The 15,144-nt window shown below is 39.1% G+C and overlaps 1 protein-coding gene across 15 annotated transcripts in view; it reads left to right on the top strand.

The window, feature by feature from the left end:
* Positions 1–15,144, top strand: part of NR2C2 (nuclear receptor subfamily 2 group C member 2) — a 103,373-nt gene that overhangs the window by 13,871 nt on the left and 74,358 nt on the right. For 4 of the 15 annotated variants that reach the window (XM_063630270.1, XM_055260338.2, XM_055260337.2 and 1 more), the window contains one exon: positions 1,136–1,219. The exons of 9 other annotated variants lie outside the window; for them this stretch is intronic. In XM_063630270.1, coding sequence (XP_063486340.1) covers positions 1,160–1,219 — 60 coding nt within the window. In that variant the 5' untranslated portion in view covers positions 1,136–1,159. Of the gene's footprint in view, positions 1–1,135; positions 1,220–13,255; positions 13,640–15,144 lie in introns of those variants that run through there. 2 more of the 15 variants (XM_063630272.1, XM_063630274.1) reach the window with 2 other exon arrangements.

Here is a 15,144-nt window from a genome sequence, read left to right as displayed (position 1 = left end):
AATAGAATGATGTAGAAAGTTACCAGAGTTAAAAAGCTTCATAGAGATCAGTGATTATAATACCTTAGATAGGAACTACAGAAAAATATTTTGTAAAATTGTATTGCAAGATAATCCACTTTGTGATTGAGGGAGGGCAGGCAAATGAACTGTAATCTTCTATATTGCACACTCAATTATACTGTATAGTTTTTATATGTAAATCTTGGAAATAGATTTGAGCTTTATTCTCCTGTGGACCATGGGACCTATACAGTCAATAGTGAATTGTCCAGAAATTGGGTCTAGATTATACTGAATTCTTTGTGGTAGAGCCTTTGAAAGGGCTTAGGAAATATTCAGGAGAGCTTTCTCATGACCAGAAGAGACTGGAAGTCTGCTCCTTCAGCAATGCTGGTACTCAAATGTCTTGACCCAGGAGACTAGCACACTCTTTGATCTTTAGGTGATCTTTCTCAATTTTTACAAATAATGACATCAAATCTATTTTTGCTACTAGTAGAAAGCTGAATTATCTGGTTTTGTAATTTAATGAGGACTTAATATAAATTAATATATGTATGGGTACCATATTCTTGTTAGCACACTTTAGTAATGCTGTCTCTTCGCTTCTTGCTTTGTTAGTGATAGTATTTGCCTTTCAACCTATGAGTGAGGTATGTTAGCACCAAGCAGGGTTTTGCTTCTCACTTTGCCACTAGCAAAAGAAATATGGTTGATGATAGCCATCTAGGTCTCTATCCAGAGTTGATCTCGCACCATTCTCAGATATCCACCTTCTTATTCAGCATACTGTGACAGGGAGCTATCCAAAACGGTGTGATTCCCACCTCCCTGTGAGGTAAACCAAGCTATTACAACCCTGGAGACCTGATAATTAAATTTCCAATTTCATCTTTGTCTGTATTTGTCAGTGGAAGTTTCTTAATTGAAGTGTTGCTGCAAATTAATTTTGGTACCTGTAACTGAAGGAGCTGGTGCAGCATATACAGATATGTCCAGCTTGCTAGATCTGTCTGCTATAGAGGGCAAAATCCACACAAGACAGTACCAAAGATGAATTTTGATTACTAATATTTTTCAAGTAGCCTGGTTTCTCCCCACCTGATAGAAGTTGCTACATCTTTCCAAACAGGTTCTCTAATGATCTTGCTTCACCATGGCTACAAATATGGAGGGGCTGGTTCAGCACAGAGTGGGGACCCAGCAGGTGGCTGAGGTGAGTGACAGGGGCTAGCACAGTAGCTGGCACCCTCACTTTTGAAAGGAAAGAAAAATCAGTGTGCTCATTTTTTTTCAAAACAGTCCCTTGGAGGTCAGCATGTGATATGTCCTAGGGTGCTGTCATGGGAGAAAAAAATGACAAGAACATTTATTTGTAACTTTTTTTTTTTTGCATGAGTAGGGTGGCCTATCTGCTTTTAATAAGGTGACTTGAACTTTTACTTTGAACCAAAAACTAGTAGAATCGGATTCTTATTGAACCTTGTGGGTATAGTTTAAATTCCAAGTCTCTTCGTTTCTTGTACACTTGATTCCCTGTTAATATTATGGAACAGTAGAAGACCTGATTATGTCCATTCAGCAGTCATTGACCATTTGCCATGGACCAGGGATTGTACTAAGTGCTGAGATATATGGGGGTGATTGAGTCATGGGTTGTTCCTTTAGTGAACTCGAGGCCTGGTTAAGGAGTTATTATAAAATAGGTGGAGAAGTGTAATTCCATGTGAGGGATTTGATCCTGGAGGTGGGTCTTCCATTATGAGTAAGCATTTGTCAGACCCAAGTAAGTGGGGTGGGGAACTTCGTGGCAGATTCTGGGGAGAGCATCCTAAGTCAGAAACGTATGTAAAAGGACATAGGCATTCAGTAGCTTGGTGTGTGCAGGCAACTTGACATGAAACGCATAGTAAAGCTACAACACTAATTGCATACGTTGGGCATTCATTCTGTACCATGCCCTATGCAAGGGCTTTAATCCTCACAATAACTTTCTGAGGTTGGTACTGTCAGTATTCCCATTTAGTAGGTAAGGAAACCAAGTCTCAAAAAATAAGTAATTAGGCAAAGGCACTCTATAGCAGGACAAGATGCTGACACAGGTCTGTTCACTTCCAAAGCTCCTCCAATTAACCATGGGTCCTGCGGCAACCAGGAGCCAAAAGGTTGAGATTCGCATTTTTTATTTTTTGAGACGGAGTCTCGCTGTCTCCCAGGCTGAAGTGCAGTGGCGTGCTCTCGGCCCACTGCAAACTCTGCTTCCTGGCTTCACGCCATTCTCCTGCCTCAGCCTCCCGAGTAGCTGGGACTACAGGCGCCCACCACACCACGCCCGGCTAATTTTTTGTATTTTTAGTAGGAACAGGGTTTCACCGTGTTAGCCAGAATGGTCTGGATCTCCTGACCTTGTGATCCGCCCACCTCTGCCTCCCAAAGTCGCGTTTTTTAATAATGCTCATATTTCTAGGGCACAGACACAAATTTACATTCAAAGAGAGGATTTTTTTAAACAAAAACTAAGTATACATATGCCAGTTTAAACCAATAAAAATGGTGAGCAGATTTTTCAGATTTTTAGATCAACCATTAACTTAAAGGCAACAGTGTAACTAGTTACCTACCCCCCTCCCCACCCAGCAAATAATGATTAATATTAACTGAAAAAGAAAATAGATTTGACAAATATTTTATTATTATATTTTTGAATGGGCTATCAGAGTTACAGAAGTATTGGGATTAAAATGCTTGTACAACAAGTCCTCATTTAACATTATCAGTGGGTTCTTGGAAACCAGCTTTAGGTGAAACCACGTATAACAAAACCAGTTTTACCCTAGGCTAATCAAGAGTTAAGTTCCTATGGCATATTTCTGGTCAAAAAAAAAAAATCAAATTTCTAAGTAAAGATACAGAATAGCTCTAATATTAAATATTGAAATAAACGTGAGCTATACATACTTTTAAGATTAAAGACTAATATAAGCAAAATTATTTACCCAATTTTTGGTGAATCAGTGAGTGACGGCAGTCATGGTGGTGGATTATATGAAGGAATAATTGTTTGCAAAACAAAAATTGTCAGGAGTACCTCCTACCACTATGCAGTCAATCACAAGTATGACAGGCTCACTGAGTGCTTTCTTACTACATAGTTTATTGTCATGCATTTGGTATGATTACTGTGGACTTTATGATTTTTTTTTTTCTTTTTTTTTTTTTTTTTGAGACAGTCTCGCTCTGTTGCCAAGGCTAGAGTGCAGTGGTGCAATCTCGGCTCACTACAAGCTCTGCCTCCTGGGTTCACGCCATTCTCCTGCTTCAGCCTCCCGAGTAGCTGGGACTACAGGCACCCGCCACCACACCCAGCTAATTTTTTTTTTTTTTTTTTTTTGTATTTTTAGTAGAGATGGGTTTCACTGTGTTAGCCAGGATGGTCTCGATCTCCTGACCTCATGATCCACCCGCCTTGGCCTCCCAAAGTGCTGGGATTACAGGCGTGAGCCACCATGCCCAGCCATGAATTTTTATTTTACAATAATTTGTATTCATTTCCCAACCCACTTATTCCAGTTCAGGGTGATAGGTGGCTGGATCCTGTCCTGGAAGCTCAGGGCACAAGGCAGAAACAGTCCTGGCCAGGACACCATCTTGTCAGAGGATGTACTCACACACATACCCACACTCACTCAGACTGGGATAATTTAGACACACCAAGTCATCTCACATGCACATCCTTGGCATGTGGTGGGGGAAGCCAGAATACCTGCAGAGAACCCATGCAGACATGGGGAGAACATACAAACTCCCCACAGACTGTGGCCCTGGCCTGGAATCACTTTTTTTCTCATAAACATTATAACAAAACAACATTATTTGAGGACTCCCATATTTATTTGTTGCTTTATTTTGTGATAGGAATAATTACCTTGAAAATAATTGTTAATTTTTCAAATATCTTGTGTTTCCACTTGAGGCTGATTTGGAAACTGCTATATGGATTGCTGCCCTAAGAGGTCATCATTCTTTCTTTTTCTTTGTATATCACAAGTCATCAGGCAACATCATTAATTCTTTAGGAAAGAGGTTAATATAGGCTAATGTAAGTTCTTTGTGTGCATTCAAAAAGTTTGCTACTAAAATTTTCTGCCAAATACCTTATTTCCTTCAGGCAGTAGAATTTCATATATTAACTTAGTACAACTGTTGTTTCCCATGGCAAAAAAAAAAAAAAGCATTTTTAGAGACTCAAAATAATGAAAGGCAGTCTCAATTTTGAGTGCAAAAACAATCCTCCTGTTTAAAATATTTCCTAGATTTCCTTGCTGGGTTTTTTTGTTTTTTTGTTTGTTTGTCTGTTTGTTTGTTTGTTTTTGAGACGGAGTTTCGCCCTTGTTGCCCAAGCTGTGGAGTGCAATGGCATGATCTCAGCTCACCGCAACCTCCGCCTCCTGGGTTCAAGCTATTCTCCTGCCTCAGCCTCCTGAGTAGCTGGGATTACAGGCGTGGGGCACCATGCCTGGCTAATTTTTTATATTTTTAGTAGAGACAGGGTTTCACCTTGTTGGCCAGGCAGGCTGGTCCTGGACTCCTGACCTCAGGTAATCTGCCTGCCTCAGCCTCCCAAAGTGCTGGGATTATAGGCATGAGCCACCATGCCTGGCCCCTTAGTGTTATTTTAAGGAATAAGTATGTATTTGCGTCCTTTGAATTTTTGAGCTTAGTAATTTTAAACTGCATATAATAACTATGTATGATATTTGATTAGCTAAATGAGTAAGAGGGCCTACACTTCATCATTTTAATGGTAAGCAGTAATGGAGTGGGAATAAAGTATCCAAACTGAGAGATAATTACAGTCAGTTTTGGATAATTGTTTACTCAATCAGCAGATAATGAAGGAGCATACCCGTTCCCTTCCCGTAGGCCAGGGAGGATATGCTGGTGGATAATAGGACAGGGCTTTTGCTCTCCCAGAGCTCTCTTAACGGGATAAGCCTGAGATAGGCTACACTAGTTGAATAGGAAAGACAGGATCTTGGTAGAAAGAGACTCTATCGAGTGAGATTGTGAGCTGTGAGATCAGACAGATTGGGGTTTAAATCCTCGTCTCTATTAGAAACAATCAAAAAATTTAGCTGGACGTGGTGGCGCCTTCCTATGGTCTCAGCTACTCTGGAGGCTGAGGTTGGAGGATCACTTGATCCCACGAGTTGAAGACTACAATGAGCTATGATCATACCACTGCACTCCAGCCTGGACGACAGAGTGAGAACCTGTCTCTAAAATAAGTCGTTCTAGAAATGAGCTTTAGTAAGTGCCATGCATTTTTGCTCCATGAAATACAGCAACATTGTGGATTATGTAAATGATGTTATCTAGAGTCCCCATTCAGCTTTTTTCTCCATAGACCATCTAAGTGGCAAATACCAAGGTAAACTACAAAAGTTGGGTGATACGAAATAACTTGATGTCCTATAATGTGCTCAAATTTAGTAATTCAGAGAGACAGTTGAATATAGTGGTCAACAGTGTAGATCTGGAGCCAGATTGCCTAGATTTAAATCCTGGCCCTGCCACTTGAAAGCTGTGTGACCTCTCTGTTTTTTGGAATTGTTTATAAAGAATTGGTATTAACTTTTCTTTAAAAATCTTGTAGAATTAGCGGAGAAGCTATCTGGGCCTGGCCTTTTCTTTTCAGGTAATTTTTGGATTACTAATTCAGTCTTTACTTGTTACAGGTCTGTTCATATTGTCCATTTCTTCTTGAGTCAGTTTCAGTAATTTGTCTTTTTGGGACTTTGTTCATTTCATCTAAGTTATCTAATTTGTTGGTGTACAGTTTTTCATAGCATTCCTTTATAATCCTTTTTATTTCTGTAAGGTCAGTGGTAATTTATCCTCTTTCATTTGTGATTCTAGTAATTTGAGTCTGCCCTCTTTTTCTTGGTCAGTCTAACTAAACGTTTGTCAACTAGATTTTTTTTTCAACAGACCAGCTTTTTGGTTTGATTGTCTCTATTGTTTTTCTATTTTCTGTTTCATTAATTTTCGTTAAAAACCACAGTGAGATACTATTTCACATCCACTAGAATGGCTAGAATATAAAAATCAGATAGTAAACACTGGAAAGGAAGTGGAAAAATTGGAAACCTCATACGTTGCTGGTGGGAATGTCAGCCAAATGTCCATTAACAATGAAATGACTGTGAAACTTGATTTTAAAAAACAATGTGGTTCATTTTTTAGAAAAAGGAATAGCTGAGAATGGGAGAGATAAGGTGGCAGATGATAATTGGTAACCAAAGCAGTGAGAGCTTGAATCATGTCTAACACTGGAATTAATTTTGCTTTTCATATATTAAAGGAATGAAATTTTCTAAAGGGGCTTCAGTATTTTTTAAGCATTTAAGATTTCCCTCTGTAACTGGAAATTTAAAGCAGACATATAGATACATATACTATGTATTTCTTCATTGCCTAAAGAATCTTTTTTTTTATTTTATTTTGAAACAGAGTCTCACTCTGTCACCCAGGCTGGAGTGCAGTGGTGTGGTCTCGGCTCACTGCAACAACCACTTCCGTTCAAGCAATTTTCCCGCCTTAGCCTCCTGAGTTAGCTGGGACTACAGGCACGTGCCACCACACCCGGCTAATTTTTGTATTTTTAGCAGAGATGGGGTTTCACTGTGTTGGCCAGGCTAGTCTCAAACTCCTGACCTTGTGATCCACCCACCTTGGCCTCCCAAAGTGCTGGGATTACAGGCGTGAGCCACCATGCCCGACCAATAAAGATACTTTTTAAACTCTGTATTTTGAGTCAGGAGAAATTTAGGAGTTAACTTGCTGAAGTATTTTGAGTGCTTACTGATTGGCAGAAAGAAATCACTCATACACCTAAACTGTAAGTTTCATGTATGTTTATGCAATAGAAGTGAGGTGGCTTTACAACTCTTTTCCCTGATCCCTGGGCTATGTAAGGGGCTGTCAGCCATCAAATAAGGCCTGCCATGGCTGAGAAAATAGCCAAATTCTTATGACCTCTTTATTCTTTTTATCAACCGGATTTACATCATTATTGCAGAAAACTAACATTTCCATGTAAGGGAATGTTTAAAAACATAGAGCTCTCCCAGTTCTTGAACGAAATGCAGTATTGGCAAGGCCGTGTCCTCAAGGAGGAAAAAGCAAAGTTGGGTTTTCAATGTCCTGGAATGCCTAACTCACTAGGACTGAATTTGATTAATCCTGCCCTCCAACTGGATGTTTAAATTTTCATTTTCTTGTCAAAGTAGTACATATACATACATTTAAAAGTTGACCAATACAATATTAGGCTTAAAGCAGAAAACAGCAGGTTTCTGAACCACTCTTTTTATCACCAAGCCTCCTCTAAATTTTATTTCTTCTGGTGTTTAACTTCATGCTTTAAAAAATGTCTTTACCCCACTATTTCTAATTCTTGATTTATTGGGCTTAGATATTATCTTTTTTCGGGGGTGGGGGGTGGGGGGGTGATAACGAATTCTTTTTTTGTTTTGTTTTTAATTGTGGTAAAATATAAAATTTACCATTTTAACTAAAGTGTGGAGTTCTTTGGCATTAGCTATTGGTCACATTGTTCTGTAACCATCACCACCATCCATCTTTAGAACTTTTTCTTCTTTCCAGACTGAAACTCGGTATCCATGTAGCACCAGCTACCATTCCCCTCATTCCCATAGCCTTTGGCAACCACCATTCTTTCTGTGTTTCTGAATTTGACTTCTCCAGGTACCTTATATAAGTAGAATCATGTAATTGTCATTTGTTACTGGGCTTATTTCACTTAGTATAATGTCCTCAAGGTTAATCCATGTTGTAGCATGTGTCATATGTTACAGTATATGTCAGAGTTTCCTTCCTTTTTAAGACTAATATTCTACTTATGTATCACATTTTATCTGTTCATCTGTCAGTGGGCATGTGGGTTGCTTCTGCCTCTTGGCTTTGAGGAATGCTGCTGTGAACGTAGGCATACAAGTATCTTGAGTCCCTGCTTTCATTTATTTTGGGTATACAGTTGGTACTCAACTTATGATGGTTCAACTTACAATTTTTTAACTTTGCAATGGTGCAAAAGCCATATGCATTTGGTAGAAGCCATACTTCAAGTACCTATACAACCATTCTGTTTTTCATTTTCAGTACAGTATTTAATTACATGAGAAATTCAACAATTCATTATAAGCTTTGTGTTAGATAATTTTGTTCAGCTGTATGCTAGTGTGCGTGTTCTGAGCATGTAAGATAAATTCAGCTAAGCCATGCTGTTTGATAGGCTAAGTGTATTAAATGCATTTTTTTATTCTTTATTTTTTTGAGGCGGAGTCTTGCTCTGCGCCCAGGCTGGAGTGCAGTGGCGCAATCTTGGCTCACTGCAACCTTTGCCTCCCAGGTTCAAGCAATTCTCCTGCCTCAGCCTCCCGAGTAGCTGGGATTACAGGCGCCTACCATCATACCCTGCTAATTTTTGTATTTTTAGTAGAGATGGGGTTTCACCATGTTGGCCAGGCTGGTCTCAAACTCCTGACCCCAGGTGATCTACCTGCCTTGGCCTCCCAAAGTGCTGGAATTACAGGCATAAGCCACCATGCCTAGTCTTACATGCATTTTTGACTTAATGACATTTTCAACTTACAGTGGTTTATCAGGACATAACCTCATCATAAGGAGCATCTGTATACCCAGAAGTGGAATTGCTGGATCTTATGGTTTCTACATTTGATTTTTGAGAAACTACTATATTGTTTTCCACAGCGGCTGCAACCATGTTACATTCTTATCAGCAGTGCACAAGGGTTCCAGTTTCTCCACATCCTCAACAACACATTATTTGTTGTTTTGTTTTTTGATAAAAGCCACCCTAATGGATGTAAAGTGATATTTGATTGTGGTTTTGACTTGCACTTCCCTAATGATTAGTGATGTTGAACAGCTTTTCTTTTTTTGTTGTTGTTCACATTAAAAAATTAATTTACCTAAATTTCTTTTTTCTTTTTCTTTTTTTTTTTTTTTTGAGACAGAGTTTCACTCTTGTTGCCCAGGCTGGAGTGCAATGGCATGATCTCGGCTCACTGCAACCTCTGCCTCCCGGGTTCAAGCGATTCTCCTGCCTCAGCCTCCCGAGTAGCTGGGATTACAGGCATGCGCCACCACACCTGGCTGATTTTTGTAGTTTTAGTAGAGATGGGGCATCCCCATGTTGGTCAGGCTGGTCTCGAACTCCTGACTTCAGGTGATCCACCTGCTTCGGCCTCCCAAAGTGCTGGGATTACAGGCATGAGCCACCGTGCCCAGCCATAAATTTCTTTTAATTAAGGAAAAAAGTTCTCATTCCCTCTCTCTCTCTCACTTTTTTTTTTTTTTTTTTTTTTGAGACAGTATCTCATTCTGTCACACAGGCTGGAGTGCAGTGGCATCATTTCGGCTCACTGCAACCTCCGCCTCCTGGGTTCCAGAGATTCCCATGTCTCAGCCACCTGAATAGCTGGGATTACAGGCGCACACCACCACACCTGGCCGATTTTTGTGTTTTTAGTAGAGACAGAGTTTCACCATGATGGCCAGGTTGGTCTCAAACTCCTAACCTCAAGTGATCCACCCGGCTGGGGCTCCCAAAGTGCTGGATTACAGGCATGAGCCAGTGCACCAGGCTGAGCAGCTTTTCATATGCTAGTTGGCCATTCATATATTTTTGGAGAACGTCTATTCAAGTACTTTCCTACTTTTTAATTGGGTAGTTTGAGGGTTTTTTTGTCATTGAGTCATAGGAATTCTTTATATATTCTGGATATTAAGCCCTTATTAGATTGTAGTAGTCCATTCTTGCATTGCTATAAAGGAATACCTGAGACTGGGTAATTTATAATGAAGAGAGGTTTAATTGGCTCACAATTCCACAGGCTGTACAGAGAGCATGGCAGCATCTGCTTTTGGGGAGGCCTCAGAGAGCTTTACTCATGGTGGCAGACAAAGCAGGAGCAGGTGTCTTACATGGCAGGGGCAGGACCAAGAGAGTGGGGGGAGGTGCTACACACTTTTAAACAACCAGATCTCATGGTAACTCACTCACTATCATGAAAACAGCACCAAGAGGATGGTCTTAAACCATTCATGAGAACTCCATCCCCATGATCCAATCACCTCCCATCAGGCCCCACCTCCAGCACTGGGGATTATAGTTCAACATGAGATTGGTTGGCGACACAGATCCAAACCATATCACAGATACATTATTTGCAAGTACTTCCATTCTGTGGGCTGCCTTTCCATTCTCTTGATAGTGTCCTTTGATGTAAAAAAGTTTTAATTTTGATGAAGTTTAATTTGTTTTTTCTTTTGTTGCTTGTACTTTTAGTGTCATAATCAAGCAATTATTGCCAAGTCCAATGTCATGAAGATTTTCCTCTATGATTTTTTTTTTAGCAGGGTCTTGCTCTGTCACCCAGGCTGGAATGCATTGGCACAAACAGCTTAATCCAGCATAGACCTCCTGGGCTCAAGCAGTTCTCCCGCCTCAGCCTCCTGAGTACTGCTGGGACTACAGGTGTACACTACCATGCCAGGCTAATTAAAAAAAAAAATTTTTTTTTTTTAGACAAGGTCTTGCTATGCTGCCCAGGCTGGTCTTGAACTCCTGGGCTCAAGCAGTTTTCCCACCTTGGCCTCCCAAAGTGCCAGGATTACAGGCATTAGCCACCGTGCATGGCTCCTTATAATTTTAGAGTTTTAGCTCTACATTTAGTACTAAATTTTAGAGTAAATTTTAGAGTTTAGGTCTATGATCCAGTTTTATGGTATTGTATAAGGAGTCTGACTTCATTATTTTGCATGTGAATATCTAGTTGTCTCAGAACCATTTGTTAAAAAGACTGTCCTTTCTTCATTGAATGGTCTTGGCATCCTTGTCAACAATAATTTGACATATATTCACGGATTTATTTCTGGCTCTCCTTTTTTTTTTTTCCTCTAATATTGGTAAAACCACATAACATAAAATTTACTATCTTAACCATTTTTAAGTACGAATGTTCCTTGGTTCACAGTGGAGCTGCATCCAGGTAAGCCCATCACAAGTCAAAAACATCAGAAGTCTGAAATGCATTTTGTACTCCAGTAAACCAATCATAAAGTCAAAAAATTATAAGTCAGATCATCAAGTCAGAGACCGTCTCTGTATACAGTTCAGTAGTTTAAGTATATTCATACTGTTGTACAACAGATCTTCACAGTTTTTTCATCTTGCTAAAACTGAAACTCTATACTTACTAAACAGCAACTCCCCAATGCCCCCTTCCCCCACCCTGACAACTGCTCTTCTACTTTCTATGAATTTGACTATTGATAACTACTGTAAGAATTATACAGAACCTGTCTTTTTGTGACTGGTCTATTTCACTTAGCATAATGTCCTCACGGTTCAGGCTCTCTATTTGTTTATATGTCTCTCTTTATGCCAGTAACACACTGTTTGGATTACTGTAGCTTTGTAGTAAGTTTTGAAATTGGGAAGTACGAGATATCTAACTTTGTTCTTATTCAAGGTTGGTCTAGTTGTTCAGGGTCCCTTGAGATTCCATATGAAGGTTAATGGATTTTTCTATTTCTGTAAAATACATCATTGGGGTTTTGATAGGGATTACACTGAGTTTGTAGATGGCTTTGGATAGTATTGACATCATAACAATATTAAGTCTTTCAATCCATGAACACAGGATGTTTTTCCATTTATTTATGTTGTCTTTAATTTCTTTCCATGGTGTTTTATAGTTTTCAGTGTATACTTATGGTTTTTTTGTTGGTTTTTTTTTTTTTCGAGATGGAGTTTCACTCTGTCACCCAGGCTGGAGTGCAGTGGTACAATCTAGGCTCACTGCAACCTCCACTTCCCAGGTTCAAGTAATTCTCCTGCCTCAGCCTCCCAAGTAGCTGGGATTACAGGTATGTGCCACCATGCCCAGCTAATTTTTGTATTTTTACTAGAGACAGGGTTTCACCATGTTAGCCAGGCTGGTCTTAAACTCCTGACCTCAAGTGATCTGCCCACCTTGGCCTCCCAAAGTGCTGGGATTACAGGTGTGAGCCGCTGCGTCCAACCAGTGTATACTTACGTTTTAAGCGTATACTTAAATGTTTTAGCCGGGCACGGTGGCTCACGCTTGTAATCCCAGCACTTTGGGAGGCCGAGGCGGGAGGATCACGAGGTCAGGAGATCGAGACCACTGTGAAACCCCGTCTCTACTAAAAATACAAAAAAAAAAATTAGCCGGGCGTGGTGGCGGGCACCTGTAGTCCCAGCTACTCGGAGAGGCTGAGGCAGGAGAATGGCGTGAACCCGGGGAGCAGAGCTTGCAGTGAGCCGAGATTGCGCCACTGCACTCCAGCCTGGGCGACAGAGCGAGACTCTGTCTCAGAAAAAAAAAATGTTCTAAGAATTTTGCTTCTTGGTTAAATTTAATCCTGAACATTTTATTCTTTTTTATGGTATTGTAAGTGGAATTGTTTTCTTAACTTCCCTTTTGGGATGTGCATTGTTAGTGTACAGAAATGTTACTGATTCTTATGTGTAATAACATGCAGTTTTGCTGAATTTGTTTTATTCTAAAAGTTTTTGGTCATCTTTAGAGTTTTACATACAAGGTTCTGTCGTCTGTGAATAAGGGATAATTTTACTTCTTTCTTTCCTCTATGGATACCTTTTATTTTTCTTGACTAATTGCCTTGGCTAGGACTTCTAGTACAAGTGGCAAAAGTAGCCATTCTTGTCTTGTTCCTTATCTTAGAGGAAAAGTATTCAATCTTCTATCAATGAGTGTGGTGTTAGCTCATTGATGAAACAGGTGGTTTTCATATGTGGCCTTTGTTATGTTGAGGTAATTTCCTTCTATTCCTATTTTGTTACATGTTTTAATCATGAAAGGCTATTGAATTTTGTCAAGTTCTTTTTTCCATCAGTTCAGAGGATCATGTGTTTTTTTCCATTCATTCTCTCAATGAGAGGTACTTTACATTGATCAGTGTTCATATGTTGAACCACTCCTGCATTTCTTGGACAAACCTCTCTTGGTAATGGTTTGTATTTTTTAATATGCTGCTGAATTCAGTTTGCTAGTATTTTGTTGAGGATTTTTGTACCAGTGTCCGCAGGAAAGAGAATAGTTTATAGTTTTCTTTTGGTGTCTTTGGCTTGGTATCACTGTGATAATACTGGCCTCATGGGAGTTTGGGAATGTTCCCTCCTCTTCAGTGTTTCTAGAAGAGTTTAAGAAGGATTGGTGTTAATTCTTCTTTAAATGCTTGGTAGAATTTAGCAGTGAAGCCATGTGGTCCAGGACTTTTCTTTTTTGGAAAGTTTTTGATTACTTATTCTATCTTCTTACTCGTTATTGGTCTATTTGGATTTTGTTTCTTTTTTTTTTAATATAATTTTTATTTTATTTTATTTTTTTAGAGACAGGGTTTCGCCATGTTGTCCGGGCTGATCTCGAACTCCTGGGCTCAGGCAATCTTCCCACCTCCACCTTCCAAAGTGCTGGGATTACAGGCATGAGCCACCACACCCAGCCCAGATTTTCTGTTCCTTCATGATGCAATCCTGGTAGGTTGTGTGTTTCTGAGAATTTGTCCGTTTCATCTAGGCTATCCAGTGTGTCAGTGTATAATTGTTCATAGTACTAGTTTGTAATCTTTTCTTATTTCTGTTAACATTTGTAATAATGCCCCCACTTTTATTCCCATTAGATGAAGAGACTTTAGTGTTCGTTCAGTGCCACATACTCTCACATCTCTTCCCTCCCAATAAAATTATATCCTGTTTGTATAAATCGGTGTTCTGTGTTATATAATTATGATACTATTACAGATACTTCCTAGTGTCTCCAACATAGTTGTAAAACTCTCCAGATACTATTTTCTATACAAATCAGAAGAATTTCTAGTTTCCTTTTTCTCCTGTGAAAACACTCCTTCTAAAAGCCTCTGACCTCCTGCTCTAGTCCCTACTGATTGCTCTTTGAACTTACTGTGCACGGCTGTCATCCTGTACTTCTTTCTTGTTTGGATTCTTTGTTTTCTTGAGTCTGTCTTCCTTCCTTCCTTTCTTTTTTTTTTTTTTTTTTTTGATGGACAGCGTCCTGTATTAGCTTCCTAGGAAAGGGTGCATCAGAGGTGATTTTCAAAAATCTTATATGTCTGAACATATTTTTATTTACATGTAAATGGCTAATTGATAGTTTGACGAGGAATAGAAATCTAAGTTGAAAATAATTTTACCTCAGAATTTTGAAGGCATCATTTTATTGTCTTCCATTTTCTAGTGTTGCTTTTGTGTATAATAGTCAGTGCCATTGTCATTCCTTATCTACATGAGTGACCTCTCTTCCTCTCCCTCCCAATCTGGTTGTTAAGATCTTTTCTATTCTGTTCTGAAATACACAGTCATGTCCCCTGATATATATATTTTTTCATAAATGATACTGTGCATTCAGAGGGTTCTTTCAGTCAAAGTTCATGTCCTCCTGTTCTGGGAAATTGTTTTATGCTAGTTCTTAGTTAATTTCTTCCCTCAGTTTTTTTCTAGTCTCTTTTCAGAACAACTAATTAGTTGGATTCTGGGTCTCTTGAACTAATCCTTTCATTTCCTCTCATTTTCTCTTGTGTTTCCATCTGCCTCCAGCTTCTACTTTTAGTGAGATTTCCTGACTTAGAATCTGTCTTCATCACTGACTAGTGCTTGAGTGTGTTACTTAATGTCTTTGTGCTAGTTTCTCCAACTGTAGGATTAATTATTGAATTCATTTTAGAGGATTATTGTGAGAATTAAATGATTTACTGCATGTAAAGCATAGCACATAGAAAGTAATACATTGTGGCAGATGGCTTTCAGCTCTGGCTGTTATTGCTTCTTCAATTTTATTTTCATTTTTGATATCTTATTTTTAATTTTGGGAACTCTTTCTCCATTTATTTTTATAGCAACTTTTCTTCATGGGTACAGTAGCTTGTTGTAATCCTCTGAGAGTGTTAATTGCAGTTTTTTATTCTGTTTAGTTTTCTTCTTTCTTACATAGTTGCTTTTATCCAAATTCATTTTTGTTTCTTTTA

Source organism: Symphalangus syndactylus, chromosome 21 (assembly GCF_028878055.3).
Source record: "Symphalangus syndactylus isolate Jambi chromosome 21, NHGRI_mSymSyn1-v2.1_pri, whole genome shotgun sequence".
Taxonomy (NCBI): domain Eukaryota; kingdom Metazoa; phylum Chordata; class Mammalia; order Primates; family Hylobatidae; genus Symphalangus; species Symphalangus syndactylus.
The sequence above is the reverse complement of the archived record's forward strand: the minus strand, read 5'-3'. Positions and strand labels throughout refer to the sequence as shown.